General features: G+C 40.5%; 1 protein-coding gene across 2 annotated transcripts; it reads right to left on the bottom strand.

The window, feature by feature from the left end:
• Nucleotides 1-4,582: 4,582 nt before the first annotated feature.
• On the bottom strand, nt 4,583-7,447 carry LOC147505837 (inorganic phosphate transporter 1-4-like). Of its 2 annotated transcripts, XM_086558251.1 has the most exons (3): nt 7,373-7,418; nt 7,083-7,279; nt 4,583-6,326 (listed from the first exon to the last, which is right to left on the bottom strand). In XM_086558251.1, exon 3 carries the CDS (start codon nt 6,277-6,279, stop codon nt 4,663-4,665), a length of 1,617 nt encoding a protein of 538 aa, XP_086414377.1. In that variant the 5' UTR covers nt 6,280-6,326; nt 7,083-7,279; nt 7,373-7,418; the 3' UTR covers nt 4,583-4,662. The 2 variants fall into 2 exon arrangements, with proteins under 2 accessions (XP_086414377.1, XP_086414378.1); XM_086558252.1 differs by lacking the exon at nt 7,083-7,279 and having other exon boundaries at nt 7,373-7,447.
• Nucleotides 7,448-24,782: the final 17,335 nt, after the last annotated feature.

Genomic DNA, 24,782 nt, shown 5'->3' on the forward strand with positions numbered 1-24,782 from the left:
TGAGTCATCAAATACCTTTAAAATTTTCGAGATTAGCCCCGAAAGCATTTCGAAGGATTGAGCCGCATGTTGAATTCTTCAATTCTGTCAAAAACTGATTATAAGTCAGAGATGTGATCTCCCTTATGCTTGGATTTTACAATCATGTCATCAATGTACGCCTCCATTATCTTGCCTAATATATCTCCAAATATAGTGTTGATCATCCTCTGATAAGTGCCACCCGTGTTTTTTAAACCAAAAGGCATGACCTGGTAACAAAAAATTCCCTATCAGCTAGGAATGTAGTTGCTTCTTGGTCTTTAATAGATAGCGGAATCTGGTGGTATCCTGAAGAAACATCCATAAATGATAATTGTGGGTAGCCAGATGTGGCATCTACCTGTTCTGATATCCGCGGAAGAGGGTAGGGATGAATCGGGCAAGCTTTGTTAAGGATCGTGAAATCAATGCACACTCTCATTTTACCATCTTTCTTAGGCTTGACTGAGAGTAGACGATCGATCTCCTCTTTGACCTTGAGTTTTCTATCTGGTGTCATACGCCTAGGTTTCTATCGCACTGGCTTGGTTGTAGGATCAATGTCAAGCGTGTGACATGCAATATATGGGCTAAGTCTAGGCATTTGTTCTACTGACCAAACAAATATTGTCTTATTTTTTCTTAGGAGGACAATCATCTCTACTTGTTTGCTTTTTGATAGTTCTGCCGATATGAAAGTTGTTTCGCCGCTTGAATTCCCAATCTGCACTTCTAAGAGGCGGTCTATAGTTGGCAGCCCTTCATTTCGTGAACTAGCAGTACAAATATTGTGTGGTACTGATTCTGACTTAGACACCTCCTGCGAATTGCTGAGAACTGTATTTTCTCGCATATCTGATTGACGATACTCCTCCAAGACTTTTTCGTGGCAGCTGTGGGAAGCCATTTGGTCGCCCCGCATCTTACAAATTTTGCCGAGGGATGGGAATTTGACTGCCTGATGAAAAGTAGAGACTACTGCCCCCACACTGTGGAGCCAATCCCTTCCTAAGATTGTATTGTAAGGGGATTTGCAATTCATCAGAAGGAATTCAATGTCTGCCATCTTGTCCATGAGTGTGATTGGTAAAGAAACTCGCCTTTGGGGTTGTTGTTGTTCCATCGAACTGATTATTGGATTATTTTCTGCAACCACCAAATTTCTCGAAAGTCTGCATGTTCTTGTAGCAGCTGCAAAAAATGATCGACCGACAGATCTCCCCGTGTCAATTATTATCGTTGAACTTCGCCATAATCCAATGAAAGAAGAGATGACGACCGCGATCATAACGAGGATGATGGATGCCCATTAGGTATTTATCACTAAAACATAAGGGATCGGGTTCGGTAGTTTCGAAGGCAATTCCTTTTGCAAAATCAATGTTATTTATGTGATAAAATTCACGCAAGAAACCAAACTTGGCACGTTGCTCATGCTTACGCCTTGTTTGTGAAATGTCATTAATTTTGGCATGACCAACTAGGATGACATTGTAGCCCGTCATTGCTAAATTTTGCTTCATAGTCTTTTGAAGCAAAACTCGCCTAACCTGTCTTTTCAACTAACCTCTATATCTTTCCCCTGATGGATTTGCAATCTTCAGTTTCATGACCGAAATTATTGTGGAAGTGACACCAAAGATTTTTGTCACTCCTAGACTTTGTGTTTTCAGGTAAGGGCATTTGAGGAAAAAGTAAGTTACGTCCTTTAATCTTCTCATATATTGCTGCATATTTTGCATTTAATGGAGTGAGCTTCATTTCTTTGCGAATCGTGTCTGATTTTTGTTGTTGTCATTCCGTAGTGTTTTGCTTCTGTTTAGCATTACCATTGCTTGAATCTTTACTTCGAAAATAATCTTTGTCTCTTGAGGCTTTTGCTATAACATCTTCTTCGACGTTAATGAACTGTTGTGCTTGTATAAACAAATTGGACTTGGATTGCAGGGGGTCTCATACAAGGGAATTGTAAATTCCATTTTTATCGAAATGTATTCCTTACTTGAATGCATGAATGATCATTACGTCAGGGACATCAGTAACCTTTGCTTGCACTTGGCGAAAACGAATTACAAACTTTGCCAAAGTTTCGTCCTTTTGCTGCTTGGTATTTAGCAAGATGTTGATATCCTTAGGATTTGTCCAATTATGCTTGAATCGGTCTATGAACTGACTTGCTAAGTCTTGGAATGATGTGATATAACGAGCTGGCAGGCTGGAGAGCTTCTCCTTTTAATGTCGATGGAAAAAGTTTGCATAAGAGGGGGTCATCTCCATGCCAGAGAATGAGTCTGCTTTTAAATTCTATGACATGATCATTCGGGTCACCTCCTGCTTCATCAAACTTAAGAAAATCTGGTTGTTTGAAGCTGTCTTGATGTTTTGCATTTTGTATTATCAGAGAAAATCGCCCAACGACATCTTCGTTCACTGTAAAGTCTTTCCATCGAATTTCAGCCACTCCCGCATTGTTCATTGTTTTCTTGATAATGTCTCTGATTTATTGTTCCATAAATACTGCTCCTACGGCCTCTTGACTTCCGACTTGAGGAGTGACTTCACTATGTTGCATCTTACGGTGTGGTCGCCCCCAGTTGTTGCTTACTTCTAGATTTTGCTGGTTTCTTGGGCTGCGAGACCTATGCCGATAAAATGGGCTAGGCTATCGAACTGGGGAGCCGTTTCTTTGGTATCGCCATATTCTGGGCTGACCGTCGTTAACCTGTCTGTATCGGTTTGCTGCATTCAAGCCATGTCTAAGGTCATGTTGCAATTCGTCTCTGAGGTCCTGATTTTGGCATCTAGCATTGCGTCTTATGGTGGATGTTGTCCACCTTTCTAATGCGCTATGATTAATATTCAATGATCTTGTCATGTTATGACCACTGCTACGCCTAGTGTTGATGGTATTTCGAGATCTGGATCGCCTTCTTGAATGGGATGAATGTTTGCTTGACCTTGAGTGATTTTGATGATGCTCAGGGACATGCTCCAATGGATGGGATGTACCGTAATTAAAATATAGTCGGTTGAATACACTCCGGTTTTCACCAGATCTGGGGGCTCTTGTCGGTGTGGAAGATGCAGCATCGGTATCATCCCTTTATACTTGCTTCCCTTTGTCCAGTTGCATATGCAAGTAGTTGCTATACTCCTTCTCTCTTCTGAATCTCTGACACAACACTTCTAAAGACATGTCTTCATCTCCTATCTCCATATTTTTTGGGTCTACTTCATTTGCATTTGTAACATCTAGATCTTGAAGGTGAGTTCTTCGGAGCTGAGGTGATGTGACGTCTAGATCTGGGTTCTCATGGCACTTGGAGTTGCGAAGGCTGATCTTGCAGATCTGTTGCAGCGGGTTGATCTATCACATCCTGATTGATTAGCACTTTCAGATTTTCTTGTTGTTGTTGTTGTTGTTGTTGTTGTTGTTGTTGTTGTTGTTGTGTTCTTGCATTCTTGTTCACCTGAGACCTTGTGGTTTTTGCCATTAATGGTGCTTGGAAGAAGTAACATGGAAGAGGGCCCGTCAATAAGGACCACAGACGGTGCCAGTTATATTTGGGGTGAGAACTCACGCAAACACACTAATGATCTTATTGGAGAGATTGATATGAAGTGAAAGAGCCTGTACCACCAATGGCTGCCTACGTATCCAAATCGTTCTCTGGAATCAGGTCTAAAAAATGCACGTAGTTTTTTATTTGAAATGATTGTTAGGTATTTATAGGAAAATGAATATGTTAAACTTCTTATTGCTTAAAATACCCTTTTCTTATTTGATGAGATATTTATCTCTTTGTATGAAATCTTTTCAAAAGCTTTATATGGAAAAAAATCTCTTGACATATCTCCGGACTTGCTATATATAAATTGGGTGCTATATTAGTGGGCAGTGTCATTGCTCCAATAGAGAGCATGCTCGAATGCCACACTAGTAGGCAAGCGGGAAATGCCACAGTAGCGGAAAGCAAGCACGCCTCACTAGTAGGCAAGCGATGCCACGAGCGCATGCGGGGCAAGCAAGCACGCGCATCACTAGTAGGCAAGCGGGAATGCCATAGTAGTGGGAAAGCAAGAACGCCTCACTAGTAAGCAAGCGGAAATGCCATAGTAGTGGGCAAGCAAGCACGCCTCATTAGTGTGCGGCTCTTATAGTAGTAATCAAGGATGGTCGTTCGTAAGGGTACGAGTACACTGATACATACAGCTGGCTTAACAAGATTGAAAATTTGAAACTCTAATGTACTAGAACGAAAAGATGAAGTTGCATTCAACTTTCAAATTTCAAAAATATAGAAAAGACGAAGAAAGAAAAGTTTGAGTAAATGCTACACTTTTCATTACTACTGTTCTGCGATAGACGTTAGTAAAAGTTGAGAGTTGAAAAAAAAGAGAAGGAAATACAAAGAAAGATATAGGCCCCCCCCCCCCCTAGATGAGCCAATTAGGATTAGGGGTCTCCCCCTTAAATACACACAAAATTTTTTTGGTCAACCCACTTTGACTTTTTTTTTTTGTGTATTTAGTGGGGAGACCCTAATTTCCAAGGGGAATCCTAATTGGCTCATCTAGTATCTAGTGGGGGTAATACTAGTTAACCCATCCTATGTAATCAACGCGATAAACAGATTGTTATCAAACAGGAGCTGTTCTAAAAGAGCTTTTCTGTTGTGTTTCTTCAGTTCCACTGTCGTCTTCATTCTCGCCTGACAAGTCCTCTAATGATTTACCCTTTGATTCTGGAATCAAGAACGTGAACAAAAAGCCAAAGAAGTTGCACACAGCAAGAATAAAAAGTGAATTTTTCACACCTATACCCGGTTTATACCCTGCGTCTGTCTTGCTTTTGTCTTGGTTTTGAGCTGCATATAAGAACCCACATGCCCCAATAATAGCACCAGCCTTCCCAGCAGCCGCAGATATACCGTGGCACGTTGAGCGCAGCCTTGCTGGGAAAATCTCAGCCGGCACGACGAAAGTAGTACAGTTAGGCCCGAAATTAGAAAAGAAGAAAGTAAAAGCATACATGACAACAAAGCCCATTCTATTTTCCTTGAGAGTCCAGTGGTGGTAAGGAAAGGCCAGAGCCAACATGAACACAGTCATGAAGAAGAAACCCATCAATTGAATAAAAAACCTCCCAAGATGATCAATGAAAGCCACTGTAAACCAGTATCCAGGCACTGTACTGCATAGAGCAATAAGTGTTTGTGCTCTTGCAATTTTGAAGACCTCGTCAAGTGCATTCATAGTGTTTGCATTGGGAATCCACCCAATTGCACTAAAGATATCCTTTTGGAATAAATTCTGACTATAAAAAGCAATGTCAAACAAAAACCAGGTAGTTGTTGTCCCAAGTAAGTGAACCCCATGGCGATGAAGAAACTCTTTTGAAAACAAACCAAATGAGTTGCTACGCTTTTCCGTCAACTGCTCAACCCTCTCCTGTTCTGCTGCAATTTCAACTTGCAATACCTTCGACATGTCGGCAGCAGCTTGTTTTGCGTCTTTTGCCACAAGGGCGGTGTAACGTGCAGTCTCAGGCATTTTCATACGCCAATAGTACGTCAGAGCAGCCGGAATAGCTCCAACCATTAGAATAATACGCCAAACGTAATCAGCCTGTGGGACAGTTGAGCCTTTTGGATCGATCAAGTAAGAGGGAGCTCCAAATGCGCCGTTAAATGCTGATGATACTATAATTCCAACGATCCCACCAGCTAAAATTCCAAAACCTTGCATTGCAAAGACAGCAGCAATGAATGCACCGCGAGTTTTCTTGTTGGCATACTCAGACATGATTGTAGCTGAAAGGGGGTAGTCACCACCAATGCCAAATCCAAGCCAAAACCGAAAGAAGCAAAGAGTAGCTATGACACCTTTGGGATCCTTGCCCAAGGAAAGTCCAGAAGCAATTGAGCAGATAACCATGATCATAAGAGTCATACCATACACTCGTTTGCGACCCATCTTGTCACCAAGCCAGCCAAAAAAGAGTTGGCCAGCAAGCGTTCCACAAAGAGCAACAGCATTGACAGCAACCGAGACATTAGGTGGCAATGTACCAGGCTTCGGTGCGCCATCAACGTGGTAGTATATACGACCAAGCAATTTTGATACAATTGAGATGCAGAAGAGATCATAAGCATCAGTAAAGAAACCCATACCAGCAATAACAATTGCTGTGAAGTGGTACAATTGTGTTTTTGCTAAATCAAGTGCACTAAGCACTTGTAATTGGTTTCTTGCCATGGCACCTGATTTGTTTGTCCACAATTACCGATCTACAAGTATCCTTCCTGCATGATGTGATTAAGAGAGAGTTCATGCAATGTGGTGAATTGGTGAAGCTAAAGATCTCAAAGACGTAAAACCACATGTCATCTAAGCCAGATCCCTAATAAATCATCTATCTAATTTTCATGACTAAAATTGCTTAAACTGTAATCATTATGAGTTATTATTCATGTAACATATGCGTGATTTGATGCATTGGTCAAGGAGTACAGATTGATATTATGTGCCAAGGAGGCCGGAATAAAATATTCTTCCCATATAATGGCATATATACCAAATTTTAGTTTATAAAGCAGGGCCACTAAATACACCATCAACCATTGCTCGAGACTTTTGATATCAATAGAGGTTGAGCAGAACCTATGTTCTCCACCCAAGGCAAAAATGATTTATCATCTTTATGCAGGGAGTGAGATCGATTCAGAGTTAGACTCTGCTTAACTTAAAGCCGCACCCTCATCTCAGACAACCATGCATCATCACATAATTAAAGTAAATATAACAATAAAAATACATCAGGGATTCCAATGAATATGAGACTGATCTGTGTGACTGTGTTTCGCAGATCGATCAGAGCCAGGGATTGTGAGCAAATTAACTAGTGGTTTCATTTGATCATACACTTTTCTAATTTAAAATTAAAAAAAAAAAATGAAAATAGAGAATAAAGTTTGACGAGTCGACAAAGAGGGAAGCCGTTATTTTAATCATTTGCATGTGCATGTCAACCCAAATGGACTCTAAATACGTCAACTTACTTTTTACTTTTTGGGAGGGGGAGACAGAAGCAGTAGTTGTCAGCGTTGAATGCAAAGCGAGCTATTGTGATTGTCAATGCACAACCACTTTTAATTCATTGAGATCCAAATTTACTTGGCATCCAGCAGTGGACAACTGAGGTAGAGCTGGGTACTACCGGCACTTGTTGCCATAAGTTCCCAACATTTATCTCTATCTGCTAATGTATTGCACAACTCATGAATTTAAAACACAGAACAGAGCATGCAAATATTGTTCTTCCATAATAATCAACAAAGTTTTCACTCACCTAGTCTTCACTTCCAATAGCACAACGATGAAGAGATAAAGGGTTGATGAAACTTGAAAGGGAGGGAAGATTGATTGGTATTTAAATGAAAATAGTCACTCCCTTAAACGGATATTTGCAGGTATATACCCTTCTAAACAGTACATGATCCCATTAATTAATTGTCATGACAAGCAACCCTTAGACTTTAAATTAAAAACATTATTATTATTATTATTTTAATTAGCTCTGAACTCATCCATAAAGTCCAACCTATATAAAATAGCTTTATGCAGTTCATAAGCAATATATGTTTTCCATTCGCACATCGAAGCATATGAAGTATGAACATTCATCACTGTTATCCAAAAAAAAAGGAAAAAAAAGCCACTTGCAGATTTTTGTGTTTTATTGTATTTATATATTTTCTGGTTTTCTTGGGTATGTCTATGTCACGATATTCTATTTACGAGGGGGGAGTGGCCAACCTGTTAGATTATGAATTTGTGATATCTGTTATGGAATGAAACTCCGGCCTATATGTTCTTGTATTATACAAATCGATGAGGATACCATTCTGAATTTCTGATTCAACGCCGCTCTTTATGCTAAGATAAGATATTGGCGTTGGCTGTTTGGGTGACTGCTTAATGTAATTTAAAATACACTATGTATAGCTGACTTTTAACAGTCAATGTGTAGCTTCCTGGAGTACATTTGTGGCCAGTATGACGCATTTGTAGGATTGTTATACGCAATATAGTACACGCTGACATGCTGTACTTATATCGCAATCTTTTTCTGTTTGTAACTTGTGCTGGAATATGTGATGTGCCAAAATCTGCAATTCAACTTTAAATGTTCTGTTTGGGCACTTGGGGAGATAGCATGACCGTCCTATACTCCTATGCATGTAGCCTATATAATGTCTAATACTAAACATTTTCCTCCTTTTTTGTGGAAGCAATTTATAAGTCAATTTTATGTTAGAGTGAAAAAACAAGGATACCTGATGGCAAACAGAACGCCTGTCAGGCAAATTGCCCCTGATTATATTTTCTTTTGTGCTTGACTGCTTTTAAGGGGAGATCGATTCCACCATACCTTCTCTCAGTCCTACAACAGAAACATTGTGTGCGTTCTATTCTATGGAAATTTGACCGTATTTCAAGTGAATCAATTAGTAACATACTAACATGAATGCACATGGATTTGTCAAAACTGTTAGGTTGGAGGTTTTGTAAGTGTTGTTTTTCCTTATGAAATTAAGAACTTGCTACTGTCATGGTTGAAATATTCTTGATTGAGTTTGATGGGAAACATATTAATTTGCAACTAGAGAAGGGTTGATTATTATGAAAGAAAGGAATCATTTGAAGAGTAGATATCACAATCTGTTTTTATAATATTTAGAGGAGTCTGCATTATATCCCATTTCAAGCTAAGAGGTGTGAATAGCCTACAAGTTGAAGGCTTTTCACAGCTTAACAACATATCTTATTGTCGTGCCTCTCTCTCTCCCCGGCTGGTCAGTCAAGAATGCCATTCTTGTTGGGAGATTTCACTAGAAAGTCACACCTCAATCTAGTTACTTTCTATCCCAAATGATTTCAACTTGGAGCTCACACCAAGGAAATCACCCACCCAAGACTTTGGTAGTTATCACAACAACCTCAACAAAGCAAAACCACTAACTTATCATCACCCTTCATAGCAACAATAATAATGGAAGTAAATATGCAAAGAGACACAAAGATTTAGGTGGTTCGGTAAATATTACCTACATCCACACACAAGAGCCGAGTTTCCTTTATAACAAAGATTGGAGAGTTTACAAGAGATCAAGAATCAATAAGAAGAGGCCTCACTCAAACCCTAGCTCAATAGAGCTCCCACAATACCCTAGAAATGAATCTCTCAAAGTTGTACCTCAAAACCCTAATCTATTTCCTTTATATAGGTGTACATAGACAAAGGGAAGTAAAATGGGCTTGGGCGCATTTCGAGCTTCGAAAGCTGGCGCTACATATGTGAGCGCCTCTTCATCAGAGCATGAGCGCGAGTCCGCCCTTAGGTGGCGAGCGGCCTTCTTCGGACATCGGCCGTTAGTTGTAACGAGCGCTGAAGGGCCTTCATGGACGGCGCTGGCGCCTCTTCATCGTTCGTTGAGAGTGGTGAACGGACACCGGAGCAAAGCTCGACGGTTCCAACAACCCAACAATCTCCCACTTGAAACCTTCGAGATTCTTCATGCACATCACATCTCAATTGTAACCACTCAATCCAAATCCAATATACTAAAGAAATACTCGGCTCATCCATCATGGTCTTCAAGCAAGAAGACCCACCGAGGTTGAACACAACTTCAACTTCTCGAGAGGGCACGGCCTTGGTCAACATATCCGCCGGATTCTCACTCCCCTTGGATCTTCTCAAGTGCCAAGACCTCATCCTCCAACAGATCGGATAAAATGATACCGAGACCAATGTGCTTGGTCCTAGAATGAAAGGCGGAATTCTTGGCAAGATGTATAGCACTCGGATCACGCGTGTAACACACTTCTCTCTTTGCTTCATCCCAAGCTCTTCCATCAATCCCCGTGAACGGATCATCTCTTTGCTTGCCTCAGAGCGACCACATACTCGCTTCGTGGTAGACAAAGCAACAATCTTCAGGCGAGAAATCCAACTCACTGCAAAGTAGCACCCCATCGTAAAGACATAACCGGTGAGTGCTTCTTCACGCGATCTACTTCTCTCGCAAAATCGGCATCCACATACCCCTTGCGGGTTCACAACACCCTTCCATAACATAGGCATTTCTCCAGTACCTCTCGGATATCTCAATATCCACTTCACGGCTTCCCAATGTTGCTTGCCAGATTAGACATAAATCCACCGACGGCTCCCAATCGCTTGGGCTATATCCGGACGTGTGCAAATCATGGCATACATAAGACTTCCAATGGCAGATGATGGTACCTTGGCCATGAAGTTTCTTTTCCTCAACAGCCTTGGGAGAGTGTTCCTTGGACAACTTGAAGTGAAGCGCCAAAGGTGTGCAAACCGGGTTTCAGACTACCCATACCGAACCTCTTCAATACCTTCTCAATATACTCACCGAGACAACTCGAATACCTTTCTGCCTATCTCTTCTGATCCTCATCCCTAGAATCTGTTTCGCTGCACCCAAATCCTTCATAGAGAACTCACTTGCTAACTTCTCTTTCAATCTCCCAATTTCTGACATATCAGAACTCGCTACTAACATATCATCAACATATAGCAACAGGATGATGTAGCTCGAGTCGAACCTCTTGAAGTAGCAACAATGGTCGGGCACAGACTTATAGTAGCCATTTCCTTGCATGAAGTTATCAAAAACTTCCTGTGCACTAACGCCTGGGGCTTGTTTCAAACCATACAAGCTCTTTTCGAGCCTGCATACCATATTCTCTTTACCCCTTCTTGATGAAACCCTCCGGTTCTTTGCATATAAATTTCCTCAACTAGGTCACCATGGAGGAAGGCGGCTTTTAACATCCAACTGCTCAAGATATAAATCTTCGCACGCAACAATACTCAACACCGATCGAATAGTATTGGGCCACCACCGGGGAGAATATCTCTCGCGGAAGTCAATGCCCGCTTTCTGAAAACCCTTGACTACTAGCCTTGCCTTGTATCTCTCGGGAACCATCATGTTCCTCTTTGACTCTAAACACCCATTTGTTCTAGAGCCTTCTTGCCCACGGGTAGTTTGGCTAACTCCCCGTGCCACAAGAGATGAGGGACTTCATCTCATCTTGCATAGCAAGCTCCCACTTGCTTGCATCACTCACCTCCAATGCTTCATCATAGCATTGGGCTCGCCACCATCGATGAAGTAGCAAGTAATTCACATAGGTGGAGGGCGGATATCTCGAACTCGGTACATGTGGCCTGGATGTCTTCCTTGGGGCACGAGGTGGAGATGGACTCGGTGGTGTAGTATCCTCATTATTCTCTGAGTCACTACTATGGCATCCTCCTCGATCGTGGGGCTCCCCACTATACCCGACTTACATCAAGTCTTCCAACTCAACATACTCAGGCCGCTCTACGTGCACCCAATTCCTTGGTTTGTGCTTCATCTCTCGCCCTTGTACATCACCTTCTCATTAAACACAACATCTCTACTACTTTAATGATTTTCCGATTTTGATCATCCCAAAAGCGATACCCAAAATCATCACCGCCATAGCCAATGAAGGTGCACTTTAGTGACTTAGCATCAAGCTTGCTTCTAGCTTGGTCACTAATGTGGACATAGGACACACAACCAAACACCTTCAAATGGGAAAGGTTCACATCCTTCCCGCTCCACACTTCCTCTAGAATCTTAAAATCCAAAGGCACCGATGGTCCTCTATTGATCGGGTAATTTCTTTGTGCTAACACTTTCGCTGCCAGTAACTAATCGGGCAAGCTCGCTAGTGTACGATACACCTAGCTCTCTCTGTCGGTGTTCTATTCATCCATTTCTCGCAACCCCATTCTCTCACGAGGTGTCCCCGCAAAGTCTTTTCCATCTTGATGCCATTGTCAAGACAAGACTTTTAAAACCTGAATCCTCATACTCTCCATCGTTGTCGGATCTCGCCTTCTTTTTACTTTCAAGCTTGTCTCATTCTCAACCATGGCCTTCCAAGTCTTGAACACTTCAAATACTTCCGACTTGTGTCTCAAGAAATAGACCCACACTTTCCTAGTATGGTCATCAATGAAAGTCACAAAATATGACTTTCCGCCAAGTGAAGAGACATTAGTCGGCCCCGGACATCTCAGATGTATCAACTCAAGCCTTCTAGCTTTGAGTCGACCCATTCTCGAAAACTCACCCGCTTCGCTTTCCAAATACACAGTTCTCCGCGGTAAGTCAATTTCACCGTCAGAACTTTGGGAGTTTACCGTAAGAGTGAAGGATTTTCATTCCTTTTTCACTCATGTGACCAAGTCTCGGTGCCAAACATTCGGATCCTCTTTGCCATGTGCCCACGGCAATCGACTCACAACCATGTGCAGTCATGTAGAGAGTACCATCTTTCTTACCATTTGCAACAATCAATGAACCCTTCGAGACCTTCCAAGTGTCACCGGTGAAGACTGTAACAAATCCTTCACTTGCCAATTGCCCCACATAAATCAAATTCTTCCTCAAATCCGGAACATGTCTGACGTCCCTCAATAACCATGACGAGCCATTCATCTTGATATGCACATCACCCTTGCCGACAATGTCACAAGGTTGGTCATCACCGAGAAAGACCGTTCCAAGGTCACCTTCGGTGTAGTTCTCAAGGAACTCTCGATGTGAGGTAGCATGGAAAGATGCGCCGGAATCAAGTACCCAAGACTCCTTCTTGTGCTCCATCGAACATATCAAAGCCGCCATCTACCATCTCAACAACATTAGCTTCTTGATTCTTTTTCTTGTTCTTATTAATGTTGTTGTTGTTTCTTGGTGCCGCAATTGGGGCTATAGTGGCCAGGCCTACCACAATTATAGCACACCACTTCACTCATGTCTCGAGGTTTGTGTTCAATGCTTTTGCAATTGGGAGGCTTGAGATTTCGATCTCTCTCCCCTTCTTACTACTATTCGACTCTGTTTGACTTTCTTCCCTACTTTCGATTGCTCAATGCCGACCACGAAGTTGATCCCAAGATGACGGACAATCTCTCTCGATTTCCTCAGTTAGTACCATACTAACAACGTGCTCAAACTTCAACTTGGTCATTCCCGCAGAGCCACTAATAGCCGCCATAGTCGCATTCCAACTTGGAGGCAATTGTCCAAGTATCGCCAAAGCTAGCACCTCATCACTAAATGTAATCTCAACCGACTCCAATTGGTCCTTAGTTTGGTTGAATTCATTTAGGTGATCCTTGAAGGAGGTCCCCTCCAACATTTTCATACTAAATAGCTTGGTGATCAAATAGACTTTGTTTGCGGCCGAGGGTTGTTCATACATCGTAGTAAGTGCCTCCATGAGAGACTTCGCCCGTCTTCTCGCCTTTTAATATTGAAGGCTACCGACTTCAAAAGACTCAATCGGATTGTGGCCAAGGCCTTTCTATCTTGCAAATCCCATTTATCTTCATGGAATCTCATCGGGCTTCTCACATATCAATGTTTCCATCAAATCCTTTTGATAGAGAACATCCTCAATTTGCATCTTCCAATAGCCGAAGTTTGTTCCGTCAAACTTCTCTATCTTGTAGCTTTCCTTTTCGGTCGTCATGACTTCCACTTGAACCAACACAACGGTGGAGACTCTCTCAGAGGAATTTCTTCAAACACCTAGCCTCAAATGCTAAAGGTGGAAACTTTCCTCACACACCTTGTTCCAATGATTCAAAACCGTGCTTCGATACCACTTGTTGGGAGATTTCACTAGAAAGTCACACCTCAATCTAGTTACTTTTTATCCCAAATGATTTCAACTTGGAGCTCACACCAAGGAAATCACCCACCCAAGACTTTGGTAGTTATCACAACAACCTCAACAAAGCAAAACCACTAACTTATCATCACCTTTCATAGCAACAATAATAATGGAAGTAAATATGCAAAGAGACACAAAGATTTAGGTGGTTCGGTAAATATTACCTACATCCACACACAAGAGCCGAGTTTCCTTTATAACAAAGATTGGAGAGTTTACAAGAGATCAAGAATCAATAAGAAGAGGCCTCACTCAAACCCTAGCTCAATAGAGCTCCCACAATACCCTAGAAATGAATCTCTCAAAGTTATACCTCAAAACCCTAATCTATTTCCTTTATATAGGTGTACATAGACAAAGGGGAAGTAAAATGGGCTTGGGCCGCAATTCGAGCTTGAGCTGGCGCTACCATAGGAAAGCTGAGGCCTTCATCGAGCATGAGCGAGTCCGCCCTTAGGTGGTTGGCGCGCTTCTTCTTCTTCGGACATCATCAGGTAGCGGTTGACGAAAGTGCGAAGGCCACATGGGAAGCCGTGGTCGCCCTCTTCATCGTTCGTTGAGAGTGGTGAACGGACACCGGAGCAAAGCTCGACGGTTCCAACAACCCAACAATTCTCTCTGTAGGCTTGTGAACTCAGGATTTTGCTGTGACTCCTTAAAACGGTAAATTATCCACTCTCTTATGATTACCTTTCAGTTAAGTAGTAATGTGTGAATGCATATATTACTCAAACACTGATTATATTTGATATGTTGCTCCTTGCCCTAAGTTTATTTCAGTTCATTTTTTCTTGTGGTTTTTGCATGCTTTCTATCAAATAGTACAACTGAGATTGTCCTCCATCAAGCCACAGGTGTGAGAGGTTTAACACAGAGGTATAGATATGCAAGGTACAATAACTTAAATTTTTAGTAGGATTGTTCTACCTTATGCGAATCTAGCTTTTAGTTGCGGTAATTCAAAGTTAAATGAATGAGAAAGAGTTTAAAATTTTCTTATTAAAGAGTTACAAATACGGTTGAACTATTTGCAATGTGTAGATAATAACCATAACAATGATCTCTTTAAGACTAAACACCACGGGACCATATCCTAGAAGCTTATTAAGAAGATATATTCTTATTCATGTAGATCGAGACTCTGGCGTGTTTTGGATATAGAGTGTTGGAGTTATCCCTCACAGGTGGATGAAAGAGAAATCAGTTAGCGTGAAAAAAGTTTGAGTCTTGCCAGATTAGGCTAAACCCAAGGCAGCCCTTGGTAATTGGAAGTCCTTAAACAGTTGTTGAGCGTGCACTCTCGAATTGGTCTTGCCGAGATCGCGCGCCCATGCCTATATTTGCATTCTAATTTGCTACAGTAACCGCGAATTTGAAAGGACAGTATATAAACAGAAACAAGATTTTGGAAATCCTAAGTCTTGAATAGAAACCCAATTTTGAGAGTTATCAAAATTGAGAGAAAACCTTTGCAGAAAAAAAAAGCCTGTAAAGAGAGAGGAGTGATCTAGTAAGGTGGAGAGACTTGAGAGGAGTGATTGTAATCTTCCTTCCCATGTTATAAAAGGATTAGCTCTTGTGGAAATAGACACCATTGGCCGAACCACGGTATATCTTTGTGTTGTGGTATGCTTGTTTTTCTCTTTACATTATTATTTGTTGTTGATAGTTGTTTAGAGAGTTAGGCATGATAGCTAGGTTGTAGTGAATATTTAGAATTTGTTTGGAGTAGTAGTGTTTCATATTACAAGTTAACTGTGTAGTGAGGATCGATTAGTATCGGTATTAACCCCAACAAGTGGTATCAGAGCCAGGTTAGATTAACCTAGGATATTATCCAAATTTTGCTCGGAAGGTGTTTGACGAAATTCCTGAGAGAAGATTTGAGTTTAAATAACTTGTAGAGATGGACCATTCTATGAACATTCGCATGATTAGTCTGAATAGAACAAACTACACTATTTGGAAAGCCAAGATGGAAGACTTGCTATACTGCAAGGACTTGGCACAACCCATTGAGAATGGGGGAGAAAAACTGGAAATGATTCATTTGGCTGAGTGGAGCAAGCTGGACAGAAAAGCAATAGGGTACATTAGACAGTGGATTGACGACAGTGTTTTTCACCATGTATCCTAAGAGACTACTGCTATTGGCTTGTGGAAGAAACTCGAAGACCTCTATGACAGGAAGTCGGCTGGAAACAAAGTGCTGCTCATTAAGAAGTTTGCCAACACGAAGTACAAAGAATGTTCTTCAATGTCTGAGTATCTTAATGAATTGGAGAATACCATCAATAAATTGCATTTAATGAAGATTAATATGGGTGATGAAGTTGAGGCTTTGTTCCTATTAACCTTTATACCTGACAATTGGGAAACGTTAGCAGTTTCTCTTAATGGAGCTGCTAACGATGAAGTTATTTTCATGGAGATGGCTACCGGGGCATTGTTGAATGAGGAGACAAGAAGGGGTTCAAGAAGCAGCTCCTCTCACTCAGAGATACTTGTCACATAGAAGCGGGGAGAGATAAGAGCAGAAAACCATCTCGTTCTAGAGGTGATGACAGAAGCAAATCTAGGGGTGAAGCTAGAACTCCTAAGGCAGAGAGGCAATGTTACTATTGTGCCACCAAGGGTCACTTCAGGTATGAGTGCAGAACACTGAGAAGGGATGAGAAGAATAACTGTGTACATGAAGACATGGTATAGAGGAACAAAAACATAGGCAGAGATACTACCGCACTAGTCGATGATCTAGTGGGAATTGTGTCAGAATGTGGTGTGTGCTGTCTTAGTACCTCATGCCAGGATACAGAGTGAGTGATAGATATATGAGCATCCTATCACGTCCATTAATCGCGACGTGGGATTCTTCACTACCTACGGTGTGGTGAGTTTGGTGAGGTAAAGATGGGTAACAAAGTGGAGTCTCAAAGATTGTAGGCATTCGGGATGTTCATATAGAAACCAATGTTAGCTATACCTTGACACTCAAGGATGTAAGACATGTCCACGACATTCGCTAAGCCTAATTTCCGCTGGGAAGTTAGATGATGATGACTTTCTAAACTCGTTTGGTAACGGAGTATAGAAACTGAGCATAGGTTCCATTGTAGCAGCGAAAGGGAAGAAAACTTGCTCTCTTTATAAGACATAGGCTAGTTTGTGTAAAGCAGAAGTAAATGCGGTAGAAGAAGAAGTTTCATCCGGACTATGACACAAGAGACTGTGTCATATAAGCAAAAAAGGCATGGAAGTTCTTGCCAAGCAAAAGGTCTTGCCAGACATAAAAGGTACGCATTTAAATATATGCACTCACTATTTGGTAGGAAAGCAACACAAGGTGTCTTTCCAAAGATTCCTGTCTTACATAAAGGACAATGTCCTTGAGCTAGCTCACATTGACTTATGTGGTCCTATGAAAGTAAAGTCCCACGGGGGAGATTTGTACTTCTTGACTCTCATTGATGATGTGTCAAGAAAGATATGGGCATACAGTCTGAAGACCAAGGATAAAGTACTTGGTGTGTTCAAGACTTTTCATAGCATGGTGGAAAGAGAGACAGGAAAGCATTTGAAGTGTATTCGCTCAGATAATGGAGGTGAGTACATAAGGCCATTTGTAGAGTATTACAAGAGTCATGGGATTCGTCATGAGCAGAGCGTTCCCAAGACACCGCAACAGAATGGAATAGCCGAGAGAATGAACCGGACCAATATAGAGAGGATGATATGCATGATGTCTCACTCTAAGTTACATAGAAGTTACTGGGTAGAAGCAATGCGTGCAGCCGTGCATGTGATCAACCTATCGCCATCAAAGCCTCTGAATAGTGATTATCCAGAGAGAGTATAGTCAGGTAGAGATGTTGATTATGGATACTTTAGGGTATTTGGGTGCAGGGCATTTGTTCATATTCCCAAGGATGAGAGATCCAAGCTTGATGACAAAGCCAAGCAATGCATTTTTCTGGGTTATGGGGATGAGAAGTTTGGCTACAAACTCTATGATCCAATTAACAAGAAGGTAATCTGAAGTCGAGATGTTGTGTTCTTAGAAGACCAAACCATAGCAGACTTTGAGGAGGGTGAGAAGCTACAAGCTTTCACTAATGATCTTGTTGATCCAGAACTAGAAGTTCCTACTGTGGAACGTGCAGAAGGTATTGAGAATGCAGAGAACCATAGGTTTGAAGCTCATGATGATGATCCTATTGCTCATGATGGGATAGAACCTGTTGATATAAAAGATGCAGATGAAGTGCATAAACCACCACCTGAGCAAGCAGAAGTACATCCTCCTGAGCCACAAGAAGATGGGGTAAGGAGGTTTGATAGAGAGAGACAAGCTTCAACCATGTATCCACCACATAAGTATGTTTTACTATCTGATGGTGGAGAACCTATGTACTATCAAGAGGCTCTTGAAGGTACAGACAAAGGGAAGTGGTTGAAGGCCATGCATGATGGATTTTTTGCATAAGAATCACACTTATAAGTTAGTTGAGAAACCGAAAGGAAGAAATTTTTTCAAGAATAAGTGGATCTGCAAAGTCAAGCATGCATGAGGAGAATAATCCACACCCAAGGCACAAAGCTCGCCTTGTTGTGAAGGGATTCGGTCAAAGGAAAGGGATTGACTTTGATGAAATTTTCTCTCCTGTAGTGAAGATGACTTCTATCCGGGTTATTGGGTCTAATCGCAAGTATGAACCTGGAGGTTGAGTAGCTAGATGTTAAGACATCTTTTCTTTATGGAGACCTTGAAGAAGATGTCTACATGGACCAGCCAGAGGGGTTTGAGGTCAAAGGCAAGTAGCACCTAGTATGCAAGCTGATAAAGAGCTTATATGGGTTGGAGCAGGCACTGAGACAGTGGTAAATAAAGTTTGATTCCTTTATTGCGAAGTAAGGATACAAGAAGTTTGCTTCCGATCATTGTGTGTTTGTTCAGAAATTTCCAGATGGGGATTTCATACTGCTCTTGTTGTATGTGGATGATATTTTGATAGTTGTCCCGAACATCAACAAGATATCCAAGCTGAAGAAAGACTTAAGTAAGTCCTTTGAGATAAAGGATTTGGGTCAAACAAAGTAGATACTTGGGATGCAGATCACTTGTGACAAAAAGAGTGGGAAGTTGTGGCTTTCTCAAGAAAGCTACATTGAGAAGGTGTTGAAGAGATTCAACATGGATCAAGCCGGCTTGATCGGTTAATCCGCTTGGTGGCGGTTCTGCATGACCAAAGAGATGTGTCCAAAGGGTGAGCATGAACAGAATCAGATGGAAAAGATTCCTTATGCATCCGTAGTGGGCAACTTGATGTATGCAATGGTGTGTACAAGACGGATATTGCTTTTCGTCGTTGGTGTTGTAAAGTCGATTTTTGTCAAATCCGGGTAAGGTGCATTGGGAAGGTGTTAAGTGGATATTGAGATATCTCAAGGGCACTTCCAAATCGTGCTTGTGTTTTGGTGGAAGTAATCCCTTACTTGAAGGCTACACTAATGCAAACATGGCAGGTGATATTGACTCGATGAAGTCCACCTCTGGTTATCTGGTTACTTTTGCAAGGGGAGTAGTTTCTTGGCAATCTAAGTTGTAAAAGTGTGTTGCCCTCTCCACTACAGAAGCTGAGTATATTGCAGCCACTGAGTGCTGCAAATAGATGTTATGGATGAAGAGGTTCTTCGATAAACTAGGGCTAAAGCAGAAACAGTTTGTAGTCCTATGTGACAATCAGAGCACCATCTATTTGAGCAATAATTCGAGTTTTCATTCTAGATCCAAGCACATACATGTGCGTTATCGTTGGATTAGAGAAGTACTCGAAGACAAGCATTTGTGTATTGAGAAGATCCATACCGACAAGAATGGGTCGGATATGATGAACAAAGTCTTACTGAAAGGTAAGTTTGATGTTTGTTGTGCTACCGCCGGAATGGTAGCACACTCCTCCTGTTGATTTGGAAATTGCATAGAAGTATCAACCCTCGCTGTTTGGGAGGGGGAGATTGTTGGAGTTATCCCTCACAAGAGGATGAAAGAGAAATCAGTTATGTGTGAAAAGGTCCGGAGCTTGGCGGCCACCGATTAGGATTAAAACTAAAGCGCCGCGATGCTCTTTGGTACTAGAAGTCACGAACAGGTTGTTGAGGGCGTGCGCGCTAGGAATTGGTCTTGCCGAGAGGCGCAGCGCTTCATGCCTATATTTGCATTCTAATTTCGCCATCAGAATCTTGAATTTGAAAGGGCAGTATATAAACAGAAACAAGGTTTTGGAAAACTTAAGTCTTGAATAGAAACCCAATTTTGAGAGCTATCAAAATTGAGAGAAAACCTTTGCAGAAATAAAAACCTGTAAAGATAGAGGAGTGATCTAGTAAGGTGGAGAGACTTGAGAGGAGTGATTATAATCTTCATTCCCACGTTATAAAAGGATTAGCTCTTGTGGAAGTAGGCACTATTAGCCGAATCACGGTATATCTTTGTGTTGTGGTATGCTTGTTCTTCTCTTTACATTATTATTTGTTAGGGTTAGTTAGACTTACCCCTTCCCCATTTTCAAAAATATTAGTGATACCCCCCCCAATTGCAAGATCCAACGGCTACGAGATAATTTTTTTTTTCAGATGAAGAAATCTGACCGTTGGATCTTACAAATGGGTGGGTATCACTAATATTTTTGAAAATGGGGGTGTAGTGGGGATCGATTGGTATCGGTATTAACCCCAACATAGAGTTGATTAAAAGTAGATTCTACTAGTTAAGTGTTAAGACTATATAGGGAGTGACTCTCCCGGACAGATTGGGGGAAAAAGAAACTCTAAAAGACACTTTTTTTTTAATCACTCACAAGGACCGGGTAAATGAAAGGTCAAGTATACCCTTGATGCGAAATTAAAAATGGTTCGGATAAATGAAAGGTCAAATATACTCCTAGACGAAATATTTAACGATCCGGCCCAACTGAAATGACTCGGTGTATATAGTATGAACAATGATTGTTCATACCTATTTGGGGTATAAACAATTATTGTTCATACCTTTACATGAGCTATGAACACTCATTGTTCATATAAACTTTTTTTTGCTAAAGGATAATTGATTAATAAAAGAATTGGAAAAGTTACAAAAGTCTAGTTTCTATGTCACAAATCTGAAGTACGTGGTGTTTGGATTTTCAATCCTTTGCAAGAGATCAGATTTCTTATTCCACCATGTTTCAGTGTTCTTTGCTAAAGTTGCTCCAAACTTAGATAGGTAATCTGCTCCAAAGTTAACACGCCAGGTGGAAGTGATGTTAATCCATTGCGCCGCTTCTTGTGATCGTCCCCATTCGATCCTTAAGCTTCCAATGTACCCCCGCCCGATTGGAATACAAGAGCAACTGAAGATGAGTCGGTTTCCACCCATATGCTTGTCCAACCTAGTGCAATACCCTTCTTGATCTCTTCAACTATTGCACGACTTTTTGCCATAAAGTTTGTGGTTATGCCCATCCCACCAGCTGCATCACAAATCACCTCTCCGTCAGAGTTCCTATGAATGTTACCCCAACCAAATCTACCTGGATTCCCAAGAGAGCACCCGTCTGTGTTAACCTTCAGTATGCCCACAGGAGGGAGTAGCCATAAGCATTCTAGAATTTGTGGGGCACGCCTGAGCTTGTGGGCTAATCTCAAAGAATGAAGAGTGTAGATCCTGCAAAGTGTTGTTCATGTTACCCTTAGATTTCCCATGAACTCGAACTGCTACACTTCTAATCTGGTAGCATATGCCTTTAAGATCTGAGCCTTTTTTGTAGGGTTGTCAATAGGCCGAGACAAGCCCGAAGCCCGATTGAATCCGAACCGATAAGATAAGGACTTAGACTTTAAATTTAGGCTGATAAGATTATTGGGCCAGATCTGGACATACCTATGTCTGATCCGATAATGGCCCGACTCGAAATCTATAATAGTTTTATATGTTTTATATTTAATATTATTAATATATCTATTATATTTATTGAAAGTTGACATAGAAATTGGAAGCCATATTGGTTAGTATTGTGTTTGCCACACAGGAGATGTGGGTTCGATTCTTGCCACTTACAAATTTGATTAAATTTTAGAAAAAAATAACAGTTTCCATGTATTGCTAACGGATCGGACCAAGGCCTGGCCCGAATCCGAACTTGCCCAATAGGACCTAGGCCGGACATGGACTCAAAATATCAAATATGATTTGGGCTGGGCCTGGACCTAGGTGTGTCCTGTTCAAGTCCGACCCGTTGACAGCCTTACTTTTTTGTCATATAGAACTTTGTTCCTGTTCTTCCATAGACTGACCGAACAAGTAATGATGGCTGCTTTCCACACGTCAAGTATTAAGGAGCTAAAATGCTTTGAATTTTGAAGTATGTCATTGATCTCCAGTGGCAAATGTTGCATCTCGAAAAGGTGGGTTGTGAATCGCCAAGCTCTTCTTGCTACAGTGCAGTGAAAGAGAATATGAAGCTGAGATTCTTCATTGGCTTTGCAAATACAACATCTGGAAGCCATATGGTACTTCATCTTGTCTCTCAGCCTATCATCAGTGCTCATAGCCCCATGAAATTTTTTCCAGCCAATGCCTTGAACTCTTGGAGTAGTATGAGAACTTCAGAGAAACTTGCACCAGTTGAGTTTTGGGTATTTCTTCCTTATATCTTCATATGAACAATCATTGTTGATTGTTCATACCTATTTGGGGTATGAACAATTACAGTTTATACCTATTTAAAACAATCATTGTTCATACCTCAACATAATGTATAATCAGTAAAAACACCTATTTGAGTATGAACAATCACTGTTTATACCTCAACATGAGCTATGAACAATTATTGTTTATACCTATTTGGGTATGAACAATCAATGTCCATACCTCAACTTAATGTATGATCAATAAGAACACTTATTAGAGTATGATTGATTGTTCATACCTATTTGGGGTATGTACAATCATTGTTCATATACATCAACATGAGCTATGAACAATCATTGTTCACACCTATTTGAGGTATGAACAATCAATATTCATACATCAACATAACGTATGATCAATAAGAACACTTACTGGAGTATGAACAATCATTGCTTATACCTATTTGGGGTATGAACAATCACTGTTCATACATCAACATGAGCTATGAACAATCACTGTTCATACCTATTTGGGGTATGAACAATTAATGTTCATATAAATAATTATTGTTCATACATATTTGGGGTATGAACAATCAATGTTCATACCTCAACATAAAATGTTCATATTGTTCATACATATTTGGGGTATGAACACTCATTGTTTATAACAAAATGACAAAAATGGTAAAATCGGAAAATATTTATTTCAAATTCTGGTCATTTGTCCTTAAGAGTTATTTTAAATTTCGAAAATTGGTTTTCGGATTATTTTCACCCGAAATTTGTCCTTGAGAGTGATTAAAAAAAATCGCTAGTTTTGAGAGTAATTTTCATTCGAAAATGGGCCTTGGAACTAATTTCTTGTAAGACTATATTATATCAGATCATAAAATGATGAGTATTTTTGTTTACCGGATATAATTCCTTCTCAATTTTATTTGTTAGAGCGCCCAAGCGGAAGCTAAATTGATTAAAATTGAATTATGAGGAACGAATCGAATAAATAAACCTAAAGCAATATGTAAAATATGTGATGAGAGAATTGGTATTGATTGATTTGATATTGAAGTTGAATTACACGTCCATAACAAGGTTTTAGTCAAGGGTTCAAATAGTGGTAATTCTCAAATAGTTACTTATAAACACTAAACTTGTCAATCGAGGAACTCATAATAGAAATCATGACCGACTTACATTTCTAGAGACACCGACTACTAGAGTTTGCTAATTACACATTACGTACTTAAAAATTTGTAGTGTAAGGGAATAACCAATGCAGAGCTTCAAAACCCAGGGCCACGTCAGTTTTTTGGAGGGCAACTTAAGAAGAAGAAAGAGTATTGAAACTCTATATTGGTGGTTGTTCCAGCAGAGAAGATAATTGCTCCTCTAAACCACGTGAAATAAGACCAAAGAAAATAAATTGAAGTCACGTGCGGAGTTAAGTGAGGGCATGTGCTTTGGCCTTTGGCTTCGGGTCCTTTAAAACCATCTATAGAAATGAAGTCAGTTATCCAGGATTATAAATTTGGGGGCCCATTTAAGGGCTGCGTTCAAGGTTGTTTATTGGATTGGTCCTCCAAATTTGAAGATAAAGGCCCGGATACAGACCCCGTTCCGTTGGTGATGTCCTAAGGAACCTTCAAATTTAATGAAATAAACCGAACTATTTTGAAACTTAATAGACCATCTATCCTTTATAACATGTATATAAGAGATGCAGATTGTCACACCCCAAATTTCTAGAATATTTAAAATAGGGAATTATCCAAGATATAATTATCTCAATTGTCACTCTATTCAATCATCTGAAAACCCAGGATGAAACAAAACCCTAATAACATATTATTAACCACGATATTAAAATCTGAGATCAAATTTAAAACCAAAAGGAACAATCCTTTAATCACATTATTAAACTACAAAGAAACTAACTAACTCTATTACATCTGTCTCAAAACAAAACCGTACACTTCAGAAAAACCTAAACCAGAAAACTCCAAGAGCAAATCCAAATCACATGTCCTCATCCACTGCACTCCACCATCTATGTTTCTAAGAACACACGCACGTTGCAAAACAAAGCAAACATAGGTCAGCAAATTAAATTGAATTTGCTGATATGAGTAAGACTAAAATATAAAAACAATATGTTCAATATTTCAAATAAAAGAATATACTATTACAATCATTTCAACTTGGAAGACAAGTTAGTTCCGTTTTCTCAAAACGACATGTAGTTTCTTCCTAAGTAATATTTCACCCCCGGC

The sequence above is a fragment of the Coptis chinensis genome, chromosome 4 (genome assembly GCF_015680905.1).
Source record: "Coptis chinensis isolate HL-2020 chromosome 4, ASM1568090v1, whole genome shotgun sequence".
In the NCBI taxonomy this organism is placed as follows: domain Eukaryota; kingdom Viridiplantae; phylum Streptophyta; class Magnoliopsida; order Ranunculales; family Ranunculaceae; genus Coptis; species Coptis chinensis.